Source organism: Mixophyes fleayi, chromosome 2, assembly GCF_038048845.1.
Source record: "Mixophyes fleayi isolate aMixFle1 chromosome 2, aMixFle1.hap1, whole genome shotgun sequence".
Taxonomy (NCBI): domain Eukaryota; kingdom Metazoa; phylum Chordata; class Amphibia; order Anura; family Limnodynastidae; genus Mixophyes; species Mixophyes fleayi.
In genome coordinates this window covers 13,829,218-13,850,005 of record NC_134403.1, presented here as the reverse complement: position 1 = coordinate 13,850,005, position 20,788 = coordinate 13,829,218, and the positions used below count along the sequence as shown (strand labels likewise).

The 20,788-nt window shown below is 43.3% G+C and overlaps 2 protein-coding genes across 2 annotated transcripts; one reads left to right on the top strand and one right to left on the bottom strand.

Annotated features, from left to right (window-relative positions):
* Positions 1 to 4,001: 4,001 nt before the first annotated feature.
* On the bottom strand, positions 4,002 to 6,612 carry COA4 (cytochrome c oxidase assembly factor 4 homolog). Its single transcript, XM_075197903.1, has 2 exons — positions 6,515 to 6,612; positions 4,002 to 4,547 (listed from the first exon to the last, which is right to left on the bottom strand). The coding sequence occupies exon 2, from the start codon at positions 4,540 to 4,542 to the stop codon at positions 4,285 to 4,287; it is 258 nt and encodes an 85-aa protein (XP_075054004.1). The 5' UTR covers positions 4,543 to 4,547; positions 6,515 to 6,612; the 3' UTR covers positions 4,002 to 4,284.
* A 199-nt stretch (positions 6,613 to 6,811) lies between these two features.
* On the top strand, positions 6,812 to 20,312 carry PAAF1 (proteasomal ATPase associated factor 1). The gene is made up of 12 exons (XM_075198519.1): positions 6,812 to 6,909; positions 8,765 to 8,805; positions 10,256 to 10,359; positions 10,970 to 11,059; positions 13,017 to 13,115; positions 13,381 to 13,531; positions 14,402 to 14,596; positions 15,181 to 15,272; positions 17,244 to 17,359; positions 17,596 to 17,678; positions 18,343 to 18,425; positions 19,707 to 20,312. Exons 1-12 carry the CDS (start codon positions 6,863 to 6,865, stop codon positions 19,782 to 19,784), a joined length of 1,179 nt encoding a protein of 392 aa, XP_075054620.1. The 5' UTR covers positions 6,812 to 6,862; the 3' UTR covers positions 19,785 to 20,312.
* The last annotated feature ends 476 nt before the right edge of the window (positions 20,313 to 20,788 follow it).

Sequence of the window (20,788 nt, the reverse complement as noted above, 5' to 3'; positions counted from 1 at the left end):
CCTATTCTATGTATCAAGACCTACAGATAACAGATAGCTATTTCGCCCATTGGCTTAGAGTAAAATACTCACATTTATGCTGGGCACAAAACAAGTGTACCCCTACGTCTTATGCTTGGAGAGGTGGAATGGGGATTGTAAGTGGCGTGTAAGAGCAGACCAATTACCGTAAGGGCGTAATTGTGACTGCAGCACACCTGCACGGAGACGCAGATACCAGTAGCTGTATCAGGTGCCGGTGCCAATACACAGTGATGCCAGCACTAGCAAAACTCTGCTGATGGCGATCTCACCTCTAAAGCTGCTCAATGCTTTCTTCATTGCCCCCGTGCCTGTATTAAAGGATTTTGTGCGTATTTTGAAAAAACGTATGCAAGGATGGTTATAGCTGCTGTATCATAAGAAGCCTTATAGTGAATGACTTCTCCCTATGAAAACAAATGTTTACAAACTTTTATTGCATTTACAAGCTGGTTCTTTATATGTGGGTCTGCTGTAAACCTGGTGCGTATGCTGCAGATGTAGAGCTGGAAGCCTCTTGAGACGCAAGCGACTCGGCGCATGGACTGAAAGACGCTATTTCTGCGTGGACATAAATTACGGCCAAGCTGCTTTAGCCCTGCATCAGGCCCATAGTGTACTAAGTCTGAAAGGCTGCGTCTCTTGTCTTATGGAGAACTCTGAACTAAGCAAGAACAGGTAAACTTGTGTTATGTTCTACAAAACTATATAAGATGTGTGTGAGAGAATCTGTCTTAGCAGGGACGGTAAAATGGACATAATAGTACATAAACAGCTCATGTTTCTCTGAACAGTAATTTGCCACCCAAACGCTCAACCTTTACATAAAATGTGTGTAGTTTCTCTCTACAATTTATCCCTGTATGATCGGAGGTATATAATATCTTCCTAATCAGATCAATGTATATATATTTGTGCATAGGCAAACCGAGGCAAAGGGGGGTTTCCTAGTACCTGGAAACCCCCACCAAGCCTGGGGCACTGTATAATTGAGGCGGCTGGACCCTGCCCCCGCTTCACACGGCTCTGCTTGAAAAGGGAGAGCTGCGTGTACCTAACAGTAGTGCATGCAGCATTGTCCATGTATATTATGGGGATAGGAAGAGTTGGAGAGCAGCCAAGCACTGTCTAAAATTATAGCCACGCCCCCCATGTATGCTGGTCACGCCCACTGCCGGTGTGGTGTGGAAACCCCCCTCTACTAATCCTGCATTTACCCCTGTTGTGATACATTGGTTGAAAACTAATTATGTTTGCATTGATTTTTCTGCATAGTTATCATGGACAGGACACCAGGCGCGAGGAATATGTGGGAAATAACAATGAGTGCGAGTCCAGAAATGTTCCCTTTTCCTAATTTAATCAACGTATCCCAAATTTGGATATTTTACTCAGTCAGTTGCAATTATTTGACATTGAAATAAGGATATGCAGCTTTTCACTTTTGCTTAGTTCCATTTATTTGTTTTACTGTGAAGGAGACGCTGTATATTCATAACAGTACGTCTCCTGTAATAATGTACTTGTTCACTTTTCTTTCATTAACACAATGGAGTCTGTCGTTGATTTGTGTTTGTGTTTTTATGATCAGAGTCTCAGTTTTTGCTGTTTATTCACATTAATTACTTATCTTTTATGGCCATTGTGGCTGGATCACTTATAAATAACTTATTGTATAAATATAATTTATTAGCGCAGTCCACTAATTTACATAATTGCAAATGTACTTATTTTACTACTGTGTTATATTTGTGTATTAGAAATGTACTGAATTCTGATGCAATAGCCATTTGTTAGAGGAAGTCTGTTTTGCTGATAGCGGGAAATGCTAAGTAAGTCTTTTCCTGTGAAGTGACAAACACTTGCTTTAGTTTGTATACATAGCAGGGGGCCACTGCCTTTCTGTCCTGTGTGGCGTTTCTTCGTGTTTCTCAGAACCTGTCCGCATAAGGCAAGCAGCAAGTGATTGAGGATATCGCAGATTGATGTAAATTTTGTTAAATCTTAAATTGCGTTAGCTCAGCGGTTAAAGGATATATTACATCCTAATGGTAATTATTGAATGTGATTGATCAGTGTTTGCGGAGCCATCTCTGATCAGGGAGCTGGTTTACCCCCTGCCAGGATTTGTATCAGAATCTGTATAAAAAGGAGCTCTGTTTGACCATGTGATGTATTATTACATCTGTACCTTTCTGGATGCCACTAGTAACTTCAACTAGTGGATGTAACTGTCCTTATTAGGACTTCCTGGGCTAATAAACATCAACTGCTTAAGTAACCTGCTTTGATGTCTACTTACCTGCTGTAATTCCTGTGACCTACAGATTAGACCCAATCTAATCTGTTATCCGTCTGTTCTGAGGTTGGGACCCGGCATTCCAGTACCAACGCTCTGCCCACTCCCTGCAGCTCTGGCCAGTGTCAGAGCTGTGACAAGAGGTCAGGGGTACCAGCCCAGGTGCCCAGCAGGGGGGTACACTAGCAGCGAGAGTTACCCAGAAGGACGCATTTCTAGGTGCCAGTGTAGGAGCCTAGTGGTGGTAGCAGGCTCCTCCTACTGCGACAGGAGGGGTGCATTTGGGATAAAGAAAGGGGGTGTTGGCAAGGCAAGCCCAGCCGATCCCCAGCAACACAACAGACAGGATGGCATAGGAGGTCCATCCTGTCACAGCCATGTTTTCCCTAAAGTTGGATACACATTACTTCCGATACGATTTCTGTAACGATTTTGCCAATGACTGAAAGTCCAGATGAGCAGCCAATTCATGCGTACACACCTACACGATTTAGCTTCTGATCTGTGCTTTTTATCTGTCATAACCATCTGCTGAAAAGATTGTCACACTCCAGAGATCTGCCTACGCTGTTGGTCGTGAGTGCGTACACACTTCCGGTCTTTCCCAACACCGTTCCATCACTGATCGTGATTTTTAGGCAGTTTATAAAACCAAATCAACAGATGCGATGTGTTTTGGTACGATAAAACATGATCATGGGAGCGTACGCACTAATGCGATATCAGACCAAACGGCCGTTTATCATGTTATCTGCACGATAACTGCAGTGATTTAGTGTGTATGTCCTGCAAACTCCCATGACTAATTTATGACTCAGACAATGATTATTTATAAACTCAACATCATGTTGATTTTAGAACAGGAAGAGACCATATAAGCGAGTATAGTGCTCCTTGTACTGTTTGTTATATAAGCTATATATGTAATTGCTCACATTGCAAATGTAGCTGATATATTTCAAATAATACTCTGAACAACTTATTGCATCAGTTTTAACTTTAATGTAAGGAAAATTATTTTATAAGGATGACGTCGTTAAGAGCTTGCTGGTGAGTTATGAAGACTGTGACATATCTCCTGTTAAAGTATTAAGTATTCCTTAATGCATGATTCCGAGGAATTATGTGTTTGTCTAATAATTTATTAACGTTATTATTATTATTTTTTTTAAAGAGGATTAAATATAAACTTGTGATGATGCGCCAACATTTTCTGTAGGGTGGATAGTTACACTCTGTGAGGACTTCTACACAGCTGCAAATGCTTTAAGAGAATATACAGGGCAGCACGGTGGCTCAGTGGTTAGCACTTCTGCCTTACAGCACTGGGGTCATAAGTTCAGTTCCCGACCACGGCCTTATCTGTGTGGAGTTTGTATGTTCTCCCCGTGTTTGCGTGGGTTTCCTCCGGGTGCTCTGGTTTTCTCCCACACTCCAAAAACATACTGGTAGGTTAATTGGCTGCTATCAAATTGCCCTTAGTCTCTCTCGGGCTGTGTCTATGTTACGGGATTTAGATTGTAAGCTCCAATGGGGCAGGGACTGATGTGAAGGAGTTCTCTGTACAGCGCTGTGGAATTAGTGGCGCTATATAAATAGATGGTGATGATGATATCCTATTTATAAGTCTGGTTTCTTTTTTTATATATAGGTTCAATAAAAGGTACATTACACTGAGGAATAAACTTTCTTTTTCTTACTTGCACATTTTATTACCATGGACGGGGGCAGAGATGCTGTTTGGTCAGAAGCAGAGTCTGAAATAGCAGAGACCGATTCCAATACAACAGTGACCCAGGGAGGGTAACAGAACGTTTGCCTATCTTTAGCAAGTAGACAAAATACCCCATCCCTGAGATCTGCAAAGTTTGTTTTAATAGTCAAAATATGCATATGTAATGTTTCAGTATAAAGTCGCCAAAAATTAGATCTTGCAGCCATAGTGGAGCCCGTATTGGTCAATGCTAAGAGGTCTTCCCATGCACCTGGCTCCTCTTCTTCATGAGCTCTTCCATCCTCTTTTTCTGGTAGTCCTGCATGCAGTCCTTAAAGCTCTGCACCTGGACCTGGCACTTCCTCCAGTCTTGGTGCTCCGCCATACACTCTTGTACAGCGTAATGAAAGGCCGTACAACCGGTCCGTCCAATCATCTCATCTACTGGGTCCTCCTCATCCTCCTGCTTCCGACTACGGTTGTGAGCTTGCGATGCCGGAGCGGACATCTCATCTGCGCGAGAGGACAGAAAACGGGCACGTGACAGATTTTATATTCAAAGAGACAGTCATATAATGTACAATGTGGATTATTCTATGGATCAGGGCCTAAAGGTAAAAATATAGGTATCACTTACACTGATTGTGTATAAACTTTCATGAAGTCATTAAATTATTTTAATCTCACAGCTAAGTTCGAGCCTACCTGGGGGAATTATGGTGATGGTTCACTATTGTGTTAGAAGAGAAAAAGATTGTACATAGAATATTGTTATATCACACCCAAAGGTCTTCCGTCTTATCACTGTGCTTGCAGCCAGTTCCCACATACTTTACAGAAAAACTGATCCTGATCTGTCCCACCAGTCCACATAGCGGATCCCGATCCATCCCACCAGTCCACATAGCTGATCCATATCTGTCCCACCAGTCCAGAGAGTTGATCCCTATCTGTCCCACTAGTCCACAAAGATGATCCTAATCCGTCCCACCAGTTCACAGAGCTGATCCCGATCCGTCCCGCCAGCCACCATAGCTGATCCGCATCTGTCCCGCCAGTCCACATATATGATCCCTATCCGTCCTACCAGTCCAGAGAGCTGATCCCGATCTGTCCCACCAGTTCACATAGCTGACCCCGATCTGTCCCGCCAGTCCATAGAGCTGATCCCTATCTGTCCCGCCAGTCCGCATAGATGATCCCGAGCCGTCCCACCAGTCCAGAGAGCTGATCCCGATCTGTGCCACCAGTTCACATAGCTGATCCCAATCTGTCCCGCCAGTCCACAGAGCTGATCCCTATCTGTCCCGCCAGTCCACATAGATGATCCCTATCCGTCCCACCAGTCCAGAGAGCTGATCCCGATCTGTCCCACCAGTTCACATAGCTGATGCCGATCTGTCTCACCGGTCCAGAGAGCTGATCCCTATCTGTCCCGCCAGTCCACATAGATGATCACGAGCCGTCCCAACGGTCCACATAGCTGATCCCTATCTATCCTGCCAGTCCAGAGAGGTGATCCCTATCTATCCTGCCAGTCCACATAGCTGATCCCGATCTGTCACACCAGTCCAGAGAACTGATCCCTATCTGTCCCGCCAGTCCACAAAGCTGATACCAATCTGTCCCACCAATCCGCATAGCTTATCCTGATGTCAACCTGATCCAGTGAACAGTAAAGAAAGCTGCACCCAATCTGATGATCAGAACACTACTATGAGCTCTCTGGTTCCTAATATATAAAAATGATGCCAGTAAACCGTATACCCACTGGTACTGAAACAGTGAGCACGCTGCCCACCTTCCAATGATAAGCCTAAGGCAGGCGGTTCAATGAGCTGATAGGATATTCTATCTGTAGTTTAGATCCAATGGTCTTTAAAGTGCCTCAGCCCCAGAAATTGTCATGCGGTTATCGTGACTTATGCACAAAGATCGAAGTCAGATTGTCCTCCCCAAAATACTAACTCTGGTGACGTTCAAAACTGCCTGCTGTTAAGGAACTGAAATGTGTCCCTACAAATACACACATTATAATAGTGGAGAGGAAAGGGGGTAATAACAGAGGTGAGCTCAGAGAATCATAAATAACAGAAAAAGAGTAAGTTAGATCTCAGAAATTCCCATATATTACGCCTCACACCCAGGTACCGCATGAGTCTTCCCTACAGTCCTATATATTGTATATAATGCCCTCGCCCTTACCGTGGAAGAACCACTAGGGCATTTAATAATAATAATAGTTCCTGGATTGCTATAGTAAGCTTTCTCCATAAGGATTACCATAGTGGACCTTCATAGGTGTAATGTACTCATTTCTGTACTGAATATGTGACCTGTATATTATTATAAAGCTGAGGGAGGCTGCCTGGTGGGCAGCATATGCTGGGACTTGTAGTTCCACAAGACCTGGAGAGTCACATATTGATTAGATACATCTAGTATAGTATTTATATAATGCAGAGAGCCAGGAGTCTCACCTGGTGCAGGGTGCTGTCACTTCTATCACTCTGTGTCCTCTCTCTATATCTATATATGTATACACACCTCTGCCCTGTGTGTGCTAGAGAGTAACATGTGTCACTATCGCTCGTCTCAGGATTGTCTCCAGTTCAATGCGCACAGCACGGGTGGCGGCCATTTTGTGGGAGTCCAATTTACCATTAAAGTGTATATATCTGATACTACATAAAATGTCTCCTGGGATTGAGACAAACTACAAAAACTGTGGCAGCTTCTTGTGGAGATAGAGGGTGCATCTGACACTGCCAGAAAGGTCACTGTCCGACCCCGGCATCTACTTCCGGGACTATTTTGCCTCCAGAAACATGTCTGCCAGGATTTACATCCAGACTGACTGGTGTCAGACCCTGAGGTTGGGAACCTGGGATATGGCAAATATTATATTATATTATATCATTATTATATATACTGCACTCTGTGAATGTCTGCTGGGATATGACACATATTACATTATTATTATTATATATTGCATGGTGAATATGAGGACTTGGACATAGCTAATCATAATATTATTATATGCTGCACTCTGAGTGTGAGGGCTGGGATATGGCAAATATTTTATTATATACTGTACTGTGAATGAGGGGGGACAAAGCTTCACATGACTTTTAATTATTTTCTTTATTTTTTGTGCCAGATCTTTTGCTGAAACTCCCATCGTTCTGTAAATTAGAACAGTCTTAAAATTAAGGGTTAACCATATTATTATTTGCCACAGTAGAATAATAGAAATGTGGTGTTAACTATTTAACATTGCACAAAGTGAAACAATAAATAATACATTTAAATCTTATTTTATGCATGCCTGGGTCTAGACATCAGATTGCTGCTGCTGTACTGGGTGAGGGGATTTGCCAACAGGCTGCGGTGTGATCTCTCCACTCTCCCCGATAATCCAATCTGGTCACCTACATGTGTGGCGGAAACAGATCTCTGAGAGAGCTAATGGTTTATACTCTGAACGCTTAATTATCATTATTAAATAGGAGACAATCGGACATTAGCAGCTGCCTCTTTACAATCCTAATACAGGTTTATAATGTTTATTTCTAAGCGTGCATGGTAAAAGCTGATATATTTCTTTATACTTCTTAATGAACTAAAATATATTGTGCACTTTTCTTTAATAATACTTCTACTATAATATGCATCCCAGAGCAAGTCCCTCATCCCAAGTGTATTAATAATATAGACAGCAAGTCTCACGCTTCAAGTGTATTGCAATATACAGCAACATTTCCTTTTCTTCACTTGAATATCAACAAGCTGCCCAAAGTCCACTGTGTCTCCTGTGGTCATTATTGTCTTGTACCAGGCAGGAGTTTCTGGGGTAAACTAGATCGAGCATACAAGGGATTAACTTCCCAAAAATACTTTTATTGTCTTTTTAAAATAATTTGCCTTTCAGGTCTTTTGGGTGTTGTGTATGGGTAATATACATGGACGGGTTAGTTTACCTGGTTCTCAGATGCTAGAAGACTTATTTATGAAATTGGGCTACCTGTGCCAAGACTAGATCCTCTGGTACTAACCAAATTAATTGTGGGGACGTATGTCTTGGTGATATTAATCAGGAATTCATATTGGCTGTTAGTTATTGGTATTAGAAATAATCATATTTGCTAAGAATCTTCAGTAATGTAAAAAAAAAAAAGTCAAACTGATTCTAGTTTAATGGTATTTTTATCCATTTATTTACCTGGACACCGTCATGTTTAGTGTCACTCTATTCATCTTAGCATCTCATCTTTATTAGTATCACAGATATTACTATGATAATACTAGATCGCAGTTCTGACACTTCTTACATTTCCAATTAGGATATATAACAGCCTAATTTTCAGTTTCGCACCCAGGAGATTGGCAGCCTGTAGACAAACAGATAGATTTACTGTAAAACATGGTTAAATTAATGTCTTAAAATAAGATCTGACCGGGGAAGTCTAGAAGACACATCTCCCGTGTTGTGGTGTTGTGGTGGAAAAACTAAGTATTAGCTGCGTTAACCCCGTCACTTCCACAAACGTCACAGATGAGGCGACAGCCTGTCTGTGAGGGGCCCCCTTACATAATTGGGCCCTTGGTCCCCCCCCCTCCTCCCCATCTTCCTCATCATAATCCACTGGGATTGCTGTCTGTCTGTGTGGCTGTGTGTGTTTCTCCTGTATGTTACACTGTAAACTACATGCTTCACGTCTGTTTTTCAGAAAGGCTGAAGGGAAGGCCTGGGTCTCGTGCAAGATCGCAGGTAAATTGTCTTGTGTGTGTGTGTGTGTGTGTGTAACAAATGAACACGGCCAGTTAGTTCTAGGTGACTCTCGGAGGACAGCACAAGTAGCTGAATGCGTCAGATTTAGTCTCTCTGTAACTATCTAGGTTACTATGTATGAGATAACGTGCACTTGACTGCAGAATATAAGGATATTAGAAGACACAGAGGACCATATGAAAGTATTAAACTGCAGACAGAGAGCACAGAACTCTCTGGCCGAAAAGTTTGATCTTGGACTCGTGAGACCATAGAATCTTCCTCCACTTGCTACAAGGGTGTCTAATATGCTTTCCGGTAAACTCTAGGGGGTAAATGTATCAACCTGAGAGTTTTCCGGCGGGTTTGAAAAGTGAAGATGTTGCCTATAGTAACCAATCAGATTCTAGCTGTAATTTTTTTAGAATGTAGTAAAGAAATTATAGCTAGAATCTGATTGGCTTTTCAAACCCGTTGGAAAACTCTCAGCTTGATACATTTACCCCCAGGTCAGATTTCACGTGATTTTCCATCAACAATGTTTTTTATTTGTTAAAGAGCATTACTGTGAAGTATCTGAGCTATTGTTATCTCACGGACAGTTTCCCGTGTCTTCACCGTAACTCTGTTGGTTTCCCCAATAAGTACTCTTCACGTATAGATGCTTAGTTTTGGAGGATAACCCGTTCTAGACAAGTTCACATAGTCTCTCCATTTCTCATTTTGATTTCATGATGTAATAAATTTAAATTGTGAAAAATGCCAAACAGGATGAATGCTTTCTGTAGCCACTGTAAATACAGTCCCGATGGCCTCTCACTCTCATGATAAATTTAAGCCTTCACCTCTCAGTTTTTTAGGCTCCAAACACTGAAGTTGAAATCAATGAAATGCAACATCTGATCTAGGCTGAGAGATTAATGCAAAATCAGAAACAAGCACATATCCCTATTAAGAGAACACTTCCACACACTGTACATGTAATGTGGGAGCACGTTGGCTTAGTGGTTAGTACTTCTGCCTCGCAGCACTGGGATTATGAATTCACACAGATAAGGCCATGGTTGGGAATTGGAGTTTGGATGTTCTCCCCGTATTTGCGTGGGTTTCCTCAGGGTGCTCTGGTTTCCTCCCACACTCCAAAAACATACTGGTAGGTTAATTGGCTGCTATCAAATTGACCCTAATTTGTGTCTGTTTGTGTGTCTGTTTGTGTGTCTGTTTGTGTGTCTGTTTGTGTGTCTGTTTGTGTGTGTGTGTTAGGAAATTTAGACTGTAAGCTCTATTGGAGCAGGGAGTACGTTCTCTGTAGAGCTCTGCGGAATTACTGGTGCTATATAAATAGATGATGATGCTGAATGTACATCTGAGCGCTGGCTGTACATACAGACCCGCACTCTGTGGTCAGTGGGTTATATGTCCTCACATAAACTGTGGGCTATATTTGCAGGTAAGCCGACCATTTACGGGAGCCTGACGTGTGACAGAATAGGCCCAGATGGCGTTCCTCACATCTCCTCCTCAGAAGAGTTCAGCGTTCGTGGAATCACGAAGGTATAGAAACCAAACATGGGACAGCACTGATTGTACTGAAAACTGGAATATCCGGTCTTACAATACAACACGTTCCAGCCATGTACAGGAGTTAGCATAGTTCAGGCAGTTTTGTCTTAGCTGCCCTACTACATGCGGAAACGATTTTACCGAAGTGTTGCTCGCCGAGCCAAAGCCCCAGGAATCATGGCTGCCTGTAGCAGAACAGGCCACTCCGTTCATTCAGACACCTTTAAATGTCTGTGGACGGCGGAGGCCTGTAACTACCCAGACTTATGTATTTGCAAATTGATTTCATATTGGTCTGCAGGACACTAGTTAAGACAAGTATTGGCACTAAGACACATGTAAGTGCTTTATTTCTACAATAAGGCTGCAGGGAAAAACTGTAGCATTGTTTTTAAAACCATCATATTACTATTATAAAAAAAAAATCTGGGTTATCTCCTTAGTCTATTTATTTTTTTTGTGTTGCATGATCGTCATAGGTAAACTCTAGTTCTAGAATACAGTTCGAAGTTGCTGCTACTCATTAATGTCTTGTAGCGATCCTGAAATAAACTGTAATAATAGAAGGTGACAGATGAACGTACATTTGTGTGTTTTACAGAAGTCTCTCATCGTCTCCTGTCCTGCGGAGAATGTGACCAGTACGTTACTCTCTCCGTACACCAGCTTCGCAAGGGTCCATAATAAAAGTGTAAGGTTGTGTTTTTTTTGTTTTTTTTCTTCTCTTCTTTTTGTTTTTACAAAAATAAATTATCGCTTAAACAGAAAGTAAAATGATGCTTCAGACAACAAGCTTCAATTTTTTTATTTTTTTTTAAAGATTTAATTTTTGCAAAGTATCAATCAATGATTAGTGCATTACAACAGACATATGAACACAAAGGAAGTAAAGCAAACAGCATCCATTAAAGAATATATAAAAGCAAAGCAAATGAATTAAAGATACAGACATTGACGCTGATTTTACAATAAAGAGAAAAAGGAGAAACAACAAAAGAAAGGAGTTAGACATTAGAGAGTGGAGAGGGGGGGGGTGACGATGTGGCGAGCCGCCAGAAGGTGGAAGGAAAGGAGCAGTGGAGTTGAAGATTGAAAAGAAAGGGAGAGTTAGGAAGGGTGGGGTAGGGGATAGATGGGAGGATACAGGTGGAATGATGTTAGAGTCATGTGACGAAAGAAATTTAAATGTGGAAGTATGAAGTCCATGGCGCCCACATCGTCTGCAGTGTTGGGGCCAGAGGCTGCTTCCAATCAGTGGCGATTTGACACAGGGCAGCAGAAACTATGTGACGGAACATCTTCATTTGATGTTTGGTAGCAGATGGAATCCCAAGAGGGAGGAGGAGACTCCTGGGAGAGTAGGGATGTCAATTTGCAGAAGTTGTGACGCAAAATTCCGAAGTTCCATCCAGAACGGGGCAAGTTTGGGGCATTGTCACTAAATACGGCATGTATCCCCTCCAGCATGTGCTGCGTGAGTCTGGGAAGATCTTTTTGTAGTTTGGTTGGGACCAAGTCACGCTTCAATGCTTTAATGCAAATTCTTCTTAACTGTGACTAGCTTTAGTAATTATTTAGGATCCTTCACTCATCTGACATAAAGGGCCTTATTCATGTTCGGATGTAGGTCCATCTGCGTAGCGTAACTTGCGTGAAGTAGCTGAGAAACGGACTTTACGCCGATGAATGCAGTTGCATACAATTCATATCCTAAAGTAAATGTCACTTGCGACTACCTACGACTTGAAGGGCGAAGCGGTGGTGGGAAGGAGCGGATGAACGGGGGCCATGTACAGTGAGGACGGGCCGAGGGCGTTCTGATGCAGACACAGCAGATTCAAATCCTGGGTATCTTGTAAATACACTTGTTTAAGCTGTATCATTTGCAGCAGCTACAGCAGGTGTAAGTGCCGACTGATAATGATGAATGACACGGTATAGTCTTTGTATGTAAAAACTACATGTATGTGTGCCACTCGCTAGCACAGAACATGTGTGTGCAAGAAAGAGACTATAAAAATGCATTCTATGTACAGTACGGATTAACGACCTCTACATTTATATATATTAAGTACAAAAAAATGGAATGAAATTGATAAAATAAAGGTTTATTAAGGATTATAATATTTTTTGTTCATTTATTTTATAACCTCATTTTTCTTTTGCATGCGTTCTGACGTGACTTTATGTTGCTGTCTACATACAGCAAGTACCATTTAAGTAGAGCGTACTTATACCAAGGGCCAGATTTACTAAGCTGCGGGTTTGAAAAAGTGGGGATGTTGCCTATAGCAACCAATCAGATTCTAGCTGTCATTTTGTAGAAGGTACTAAATAAATGAAAGCTAGAATCTGATTGGTTGCTATAGGCAACATCCCCACTTTTTCAAACCCGCAGCTTAGTAAATCTAGCCCCAAGATTCACATAGAAATGCATCTTGAGAACCGCTTGGATTTGGACTTGGGCAGCATTAAGTCCATGGTCCATGCTCTTATTCTTTTCCAAAGTTGTGTGCAAGAAATCGAGCCAGGCCCAGACTGTTCAATGCGCTTAATCTAGTCGCACCAGAGGTATATTTCAGCTCTGTGTTAGTTACTAACCCAGCGGTCACCAAGTGAGTTCACTCGTTTCCCTTCCGCTCACGCAGGTCACGTGCCTGGACGTCTCTAGCGGCGGTGGTCTCGGGGTGTCCACCAGCACCGATGGGTCTATGAAGATCTGGCAGACCAACAGTGGAGAGACGAGAGTAAGATTCATCTCATTAAACCATTCTAAATTCTATAGAGATAATGGTCTAAACCTTTGTCACGGTCGCCCTAGTTTGAGCAGCAGACTTCTTGTGTTCAACTCGTTCAACTTTTAGTTAGATAAAGGACATACATTATTACATTGATAGCCATGTACAGTATTTTGTGGGAGTGTGGAGATTATCATCGATGAACCAGGTTGTAGATATTGTTATAAATCTGCTGTTGGGACCAGACTGAATTTTGGGTTTCCTCTCCCTCCAGAGAGTTTTGGAAGGTCACGTCTATGACGTTAATTGCTGCACGTTCTTCCCATCCGGTATGGTGGTCCTAAGTGGCGGGATGGACGCTCAAGTGAAGATTTGGTCTGTGGAAGACGCCAGCTGTCCAGTCACATTTAAAGGACATAAAGGAGGTGCGTTACCGATGTTAATGACGGACGTTCTCCAGCTCCTGATTTGTGTCCTGATCAATATAAACATGTTATTCTTGATATATTGTATTACAGGATACTGCACTGATTAAAAGAGGACTGTCTTTAGAATTATTTTACTAGGTTATAAAAATAAACCTGACTTAGTTTCTAAAATCATAATTTTGCATATACATGATATTATGTCCCTTTTATAATACAGAGTAGAAGGTAGTACTTGCCTGCATTGCCATTTGGCAGGTTCTTGGGGTACCTCTTGGTAAGTTAGCTCTCAATTTAAAAACATATATAATGACCCAACAATAGGGACTCTCGTTGATTAGAGTTAGGAGCACCCTGTTGGCAGAAGCGCCGTGAAGTGGCGGGTGGCTTATCATACATTTGCAAATGTGTGCAACTGAGATATGTGCATTTTTATGTACAAGTAGAGATTGTATCAGTCAGATTTGTCTCTGTATTTGCTCATACTTGCCTACCTTTAAAAAGTGAATTCCGGCGATCCCGGGATTAGCAACTTTCCTTTCTGTTTTGAATTCTCGATGAAGCCAGAAGTGAACCAGATACAGACATTTTGTAAGCATATATTTCTGAGAACTCGGTCTATATCCGTTCTCTAGTGACCAGTGACATCACGTCATGTGACCAGTGACATCACATCATGTGACCAGTGACATCACGTCATGTGACCAGTTCCTTAGTGAATAGATAGACTGCGCTCTCGTGGATCGGCTCACACATGGCCGCCACGCTGTCTGCAGGTGACAGGTGTATTAAGGGAGCGTTAAACGTGATGTCAAAATATTCTGTCCACTGGCAGTAATTTGGTGTGAAATTGAAATGTCTGCTCCCCAGGTATCCTGGACCTGGCTGTGGTGGATCGTGGGAGAAATGTGGTGTCTTCTTCCCGGGATGGTACAGCCAGATTATGGGACTGCGGCAGATCCACGTGCCTCGACGTCGTGGCGGACTGTGGGGTTCCTATCAATGGATTATCTCTAGGGTTGGCTGATAATACAGTTAATCTGGGAGCCCCAGAGACAACCCCTAGTAAGTTAAATGCTATTTTTCCTTGATTACAAATATTAGGCAAATAAGTGACAGATTTTATGGAATCTCCTTTTTTACAGCTTACTCCAAATAATGTGCAAGTAAAATTGCTGTTATCTCCATTTTAGGGTTGTTAGCGCCTCCTTGTGGGTTGTCAAAGGTACTGCATTGTTGTTAAATACTCATATTACTTTTGGTAAAAACTCAAACGGGGTGCACATAATATTTTGCAGAACGTTGGTGGCCCAGTCAGTTCTGAGGAGTAATTCTGCATATTCTGTCCAAGATACAGCAGTAATATACTATCCTGAAAATTCTCTGGAAGTTTTGTGCAAAACCTCCTCCCCTGTAGAGAGGAAATGGTTAATGACCGATAGTTGTTTTAAATGCCAAATATATAGTCAGCATTGTCTACCAGCCAGTGTCCAGAGAACAGACTATGGAAGAATAACAGGACAGCTCTTACCAGTGGGTGCTGATCTATTCACACAATCCACAAGATAAATAAATGTTCCACCTCAAGACTTCACGTTGTTCCAAGGCTGATATCCGGCTACTTGTCATTTTTGTTGTGTACGTTGCAGGCGACAGAGAAATTGGGACAGAAGGGAAGTTGTTGCTGCTGGCGCGAGAGGATAAGAAGCTGGAGGGAGTGAGTCTACACAGCCGCCAGTCTGTAAGTGCAGCCTCTGTGTCCCTCCGTTCCACAGATAGAGACACAGAATGGGGACCGGTGTCCAATTTATTCCGCCAGTCCTATGTATCATTGTTTTATTCCCCAGACAGATCTGTGTTTGCTGTGAGAATGTTTATCTTCCCTTACTGTTGTTTTATTCACCCACGTACGCTGGAAGATTGTTCCTGTGAAATAGTTCTCTAGATATTCTGTCTCAGCTCCCACCCACAGAGTAACCCAGAGTTGTTGTCTTAAATGGCCTGAAGCTCAAAGGACTGGTCCACCTCCTAAGGGCATCGGGGTCTAGGCCAGAGCTGGTAGATGGAGTTGGTGTCTGTGGGGTATGGCCAGAGGAGGGGTCCCCTTCTGCTTGATCCCTGCGGAAGGGCCTATACTGGCCGGTCCTCAGACCCATCGATCTCCAATGTAGCACATGAGAAAACTTACTTATGGTCATTCTGAGAATGACCATAAGGATTATATTTCTCTACCAATTGACGTCCTTTCCCCTGAACTCTGATCATGGCCACAGCAGCACCTGAGCCCAGGAATGTGTCCTATTTAATTACAGAAACTTTTATTATCACCACTTCCTAGGCTACATTCTTGCATACAGGTACATCAGGAATACTTGGTAAAAAACTTCAGTTATTATTATTATTATCGCGGACCTGTAAAGCGCCACAGTGCTCCACAGCACCGTACAGTAGGGAAAACAGGACATACATAAAACATGGACATACAATAAATGCAGACGTGAAAACACAGGGTATGAAGGACCCTGCTCATTAGAGAGCTCACATTCTAGGTGGAAGAGGACACAGCTGAAACAAGAGGAGTAAATGTGGCTCAGAGTGAAGATTGGGACAGTTGTGAGGGTGTATTAGTGTGAATAGTGTTATTGAGGATAAGGTCATCTCTTTAAAAAAAAAAAAAAAAAAAAAAAAGGGTTTTCAGAGAACATCTAAAGATTTGAAGGCTGTGGGAAAGTCTGATTGGGAGTGGTAAGGAATTCCATAAGTGGGGAGCAGCACGGGAGAAGTCTTGTAGACGGGAGTAAGAGGTGGTTAGAAGAAAAGAGACAAGGTGCAGGTCAGAGGTAGATCTAATACCACTTTCCACTTTTATACTGCCGCCCAGGATATTGCCGGGGCACAGGGCAGTATAGATAAGAAGATTCCCGGGTCATTTCTAGTCCATTAGAAATTACGTCATTTTAGTACCCAGAGGTCCCCCTGAGAGCCGGCAACGCACCGGAGACACCGCTGGCTGAAAATAAGTTACATAAACATTTGTTATGTATTTTTTATTAATTAAAATCATTTTTTTTTTTACTTTCCCATTTTTATTTTTTTTTACAGTATGAATGGTGAGACCCGGGAATTACACGGGTTGCACCATTCATACTGCAGGCTAGCGGGGTCCAACACGGGAATTACCCCTCGCAAAATCCCGGGTCTAAGTCCCGTGCCCGCTGCTAGCCCGTCGCCGTGCCCGCTGCTAGCCCGTCGCCGTGCCCGCTGCTAGCCCGTCGCCGTGCCTGCTGCTAGCCCGTCGCCGTGCCCGCTGCTAGCTTGTCGCCGTGCCGCTGCTAGCCCGTCGCCGTGCCCGCTGCTAGCCCGTCGCCGTGCCCGCTGCTAGCCCGTCGCCGTGCCCGCTGCTAGCCCGTCGCCGTGCCCGCTGCTAGCCCGTCGCCGTGCCCGCTGCTAGCCCGTCGCCGTGCCCGCTGCTAGCTTGTCGCCGTGCCCGCTGCTAGCTTGTCGCCGTGCCGCTGCTAGCCCGTTGCCGTGCCCGCTGCTAGCCCGTCGCAGTGCCCGCTGCTAGCCCGTCGCAGTGCCCGCTGCTAGCCCGTCGCCGTGCCGCTGCTAGCCCGTCGCCGTGCCCGCTGCTAGCCCGTCGCCGTGCCCGCTGCTAGCCCGTCGCCGTGCCACTCGCTCATCTCTTGCCCTCTCTCTCTCTCTCACTCTGCAGGTTTTCACCTTCGATGGATCAGATGCTTTTAACTGCTGCACTTTCCTTTCCAGTCTGAGCATTCTGGGAGGGAGTCAAGATGGCAGCATCTACCAGCTGGACATCAGAAACACAAAGTGAGATCACACCCTAATATCCCTGACCTTAGATAGATACCACAGCGTGGTCCATGCATAGATTAGACCGGCCACATAACGGGATACTTTACAGATAACTCTGACCACAGCCGTCTGTCCGTTTGAGTGTGACACGTTTCTGTAGCAGAGTCTGAGGGATAATTGTGGGATCTTACCCGGACTATGGACGGTATAGTTGTGTTATCAGTCAGTCACTGTAACCTTTCTCTACTCAGGGTCCCTGTACAGACCGTGTGCAAGTCTGGAGCTCCAGTGTTATCTCTGATGCCATTCAGAGAAGGCTTCCTCGCCAGCCAAGGTATAGCTGGATGTCCCTACCCTGCGGGGGCTGCCATTTTGTGGAAGTCATTCATTCTTAATCTGATTTTATCTACCAAACACCTGCGGGATCCAGTGATGTCCCCAAGTAATAAAAGAAATAAAATTGACTGTGCTTTATTATTTCATTGCTGTTGCTAGTGTTGTTATCCCCCAGCACTGAACAGTTGGTACGCTAAATTATCTATAAGTCAAGGGGAGTTTCCATCACTATTCACCATATAGAAACTGTGTGGGAAATACTTAATGCAGAGGATAAGTGGTACTGAGCCTGCCGCTTACAATTTATTGTATTTATATCTTTACTTGTACTATGCAGTGCCTAAATGTTGGCCCTATCTCCCTTATAATGGAGATGTATAGATTTGGGCTAAAGATTCCGATAACTTGAGATGGCCCAAAGGTTGATTAGGACAGAATTAGTTAAGGTTGACTTTGATTTTCATTTAGCCAGGAAGTCTCAGGGTAACGTTCATAAAGTACAGAAGTTATACAAAGAAACTACTATCTTCAAAACGTAGGGGGTGTTTCTGGCTGCATGATTATGACCTCCAATGGCGGGACCATAGTATTGTGGCCCCCCTTTATTTAATAGCCCTGTATACACACAGTACATTGATCTCTGCTGTGGTCTCCTCCTCCAGGTGATGGAAGCTGCTTTATTATCCAACAAGATTCTGATCATGTGTTAGAGCTCACTGGGCCTGACTGCGACCCTGTGTACAAGGTAAGAAGCCTGAAGCTGGCGACGCACACCGCCATATTGGCGGCAGTGCTGTGCGATTCTCCTGATTTTTCAAGCATGTGGTTCCCAAAATAATTCAATGGAAATTATCAGAATTTTTGTTGGGCTATTAGCCCGTGTGTGTAGTCATCGTCCAACGCTGCCAACAGGCTCCAGTGTAGTCTACAAGAGATCCAGCCCGAAGCTTGTTGCCAAAGTTGATCCTTTTAGGAAAGTTAATTGAAAATGTGGTGGCCTTTATTGGAATTACTAATTTAAGGTGCGTCAGAGCACCGTACGGTTTTCAGTTTTCATCTTCTGTTTGCCCGGTGTGTCCCCAGTGTTGAAATTGGCTGCAGGCTATTCTATTCTAATCCGATCATAGGAACGTTACCAGAACAGAGTATTTCAGTGAGTGTGAGTCTTGTGGGAGCCGGTGACCTATCCAATTGTAATGTGTTAGTGAAGACAGGGCTGCATGTGACAGGGGCAGTGACATGATGTGAGGAGGGGAATGGAGGCAGCAGGAAGCCACAGACTGAGAGTTATATAGTGGAAGGAGCAGGGTCCCCAGCAGCACAGAGTATATCAGGAGATGAGTGATGTGTTAGTGAGGACAGGGCTGCATGTGACGTGAGGAGGGGAATGGAGGCAGCAGGAAGCCACAGACTGAGAGTTATATAGTGGAAGGAGCAGGGTCCCCCAGCAGCACAGATTATATCAGGAGATGAGTGATGTGTTAGTGAGGACAGGGCTGCATGTGACGTGAGGAGGGGAATGGAGGCAGCAGGAAGCTACAGACTGAGAGTTATATAGTGGAAGGAGCAGGGTCTCCCAGCAGCACAGAGTATATCGGGATATCCAATTTGCAACAAACATGTCCAATTTCATTTTATTATTTAAAACCATGTAAAATAATAACACAACACAGTTTAACATGGTTTTGAAAATAAATTAAAGTGGAGCTTTATTTTTTTTTATTGAATATTGGCAGAGAGCACTTATGTGCTACATATTGATGGATATCAGGAGTGTAACTATCGCTGTAGCGGCCCATGCTAATGGTACAAGCGTTCATCCGCTCCGCAGGCACCTGCTCCGCTCTTCTGAGTATGTGTGGCCAAGCAACGAGCTGATCACCAGGACCACTAGTTACACCTGATGGATTTGTCTGTTTTATAATGTTTGACAAAGAAGTATCATTATATTGCAGTATCTCAGTATGTTATTTCACACCAGCTATGAGTCGGACACTGTGCTCATTAATCTGTCTGCTCCTTACAGGTCGCGGTCTCGGAGAAGCTGGTTTACACGTGCTGCCGGGACGGGATTATCCGCAAATACCAGCTGACGGATCTGTGAGCTATGTGCGCTGTATACAGGGAGAATTTGGCTTTATTCATACCTGCAGCCGGCTCTCGTTAAAGGACACTTTTGCAAAGTGGTTTAATGAACCAGTGGACTGGAAACAGAAATAGTTAATTTAATGCGGATGGTAGCTTGGCGGCTGTAGTAGAACCCCCAGCACTCTATCCTTAGAGCTCCTTATATATTTATTTACATACAGTATGGAGCTTAGAAACATACAGGCTAATGGGAGACCTCACTTATTGTGTGTGGACTGCAGAATATTCAGGAATCGCAATGCTGGAACTGAATTGAGTCACTAGACGTCATGTGATTTGGTTCCCTCTGCTGGAACTGAGAGATAATTGAACTCTGGCCTGCTTGGTGCTGTTAATGTGCAATGTTTAGGGATAAATGCCAAAATTAGTAAAAATACCCGTTTGTTCTTCTTATTAATGTTCTATGCATTTAACCAAAAACATCGTTCAAAACAGCAGGCATTTAATGTGTTGGCGTTTAATAAAAAACACGTTTTGTACCATTGTGTGATTATAATTATTTATTAACATGTTATTTCATGTTCTTGAAACATATAGAATGTTTATCACGAGCAATGGGATTGAACCAGTATAGTAAGCGGTTGCTGGATTCTTTCACTTAATAACTTATTTATTTGTTTTCCTTTCCTCCAGGAATCCCACATAACCATATCCTACAATACTAATACCATAGTCGTCCATATAGCATCTCATAGTGTTATTTTAAATTCTAAGCATTCTGCAATCTCTCTTCTGAATTTTAGACCTAAAATTGTAGTGAACGGTCTTAGTCCTCATTTAGCTGGTCTTACATGGAGTACAGTCCCTTGGACTACACCTGCTGGTCTGGATGATAGTCCTACATTGCATTATATTATACCTGGTCCATATCTATAGCCATCGGCACCCGACATAGACGTACGTCGTCTCCCCTTAGTTTTGTATTCGTCCTTGAACCTTTTCTGTACATGGTCACACTGT

Bases quoted from the DNA above. Each gene is read 5' to 3' on its own strand.
- COA4 (XM_075197903.1), bottom strand. From the start codon at position 4,542: ATGTCCGCTCCGGCATCGCAAGCTCACAACCGTAGTCGGAAGCAGGAG.
- PAAF1 (XM_075198519.1), top strand. From the start codon at position 6,863: ATGTCTGCCAGGATTTACATCCAGACTGACTGGTGTCAGACCCTGAG. The intron at 15,273-17,243 runs GTAAGTGCAGCC...CTCACTCTGCAG, and splicing joins GTCTACACAGCCGCCAGTCT to GTTTTCACCTTCGATGGATC. The intron at 17,360-17,595 runs GTGAGATCACAC...TTCTCTACTCAG, and splicing joins CTGGACATCAGAAACACAAA to GGTCCCTGTACAGACCGTGT.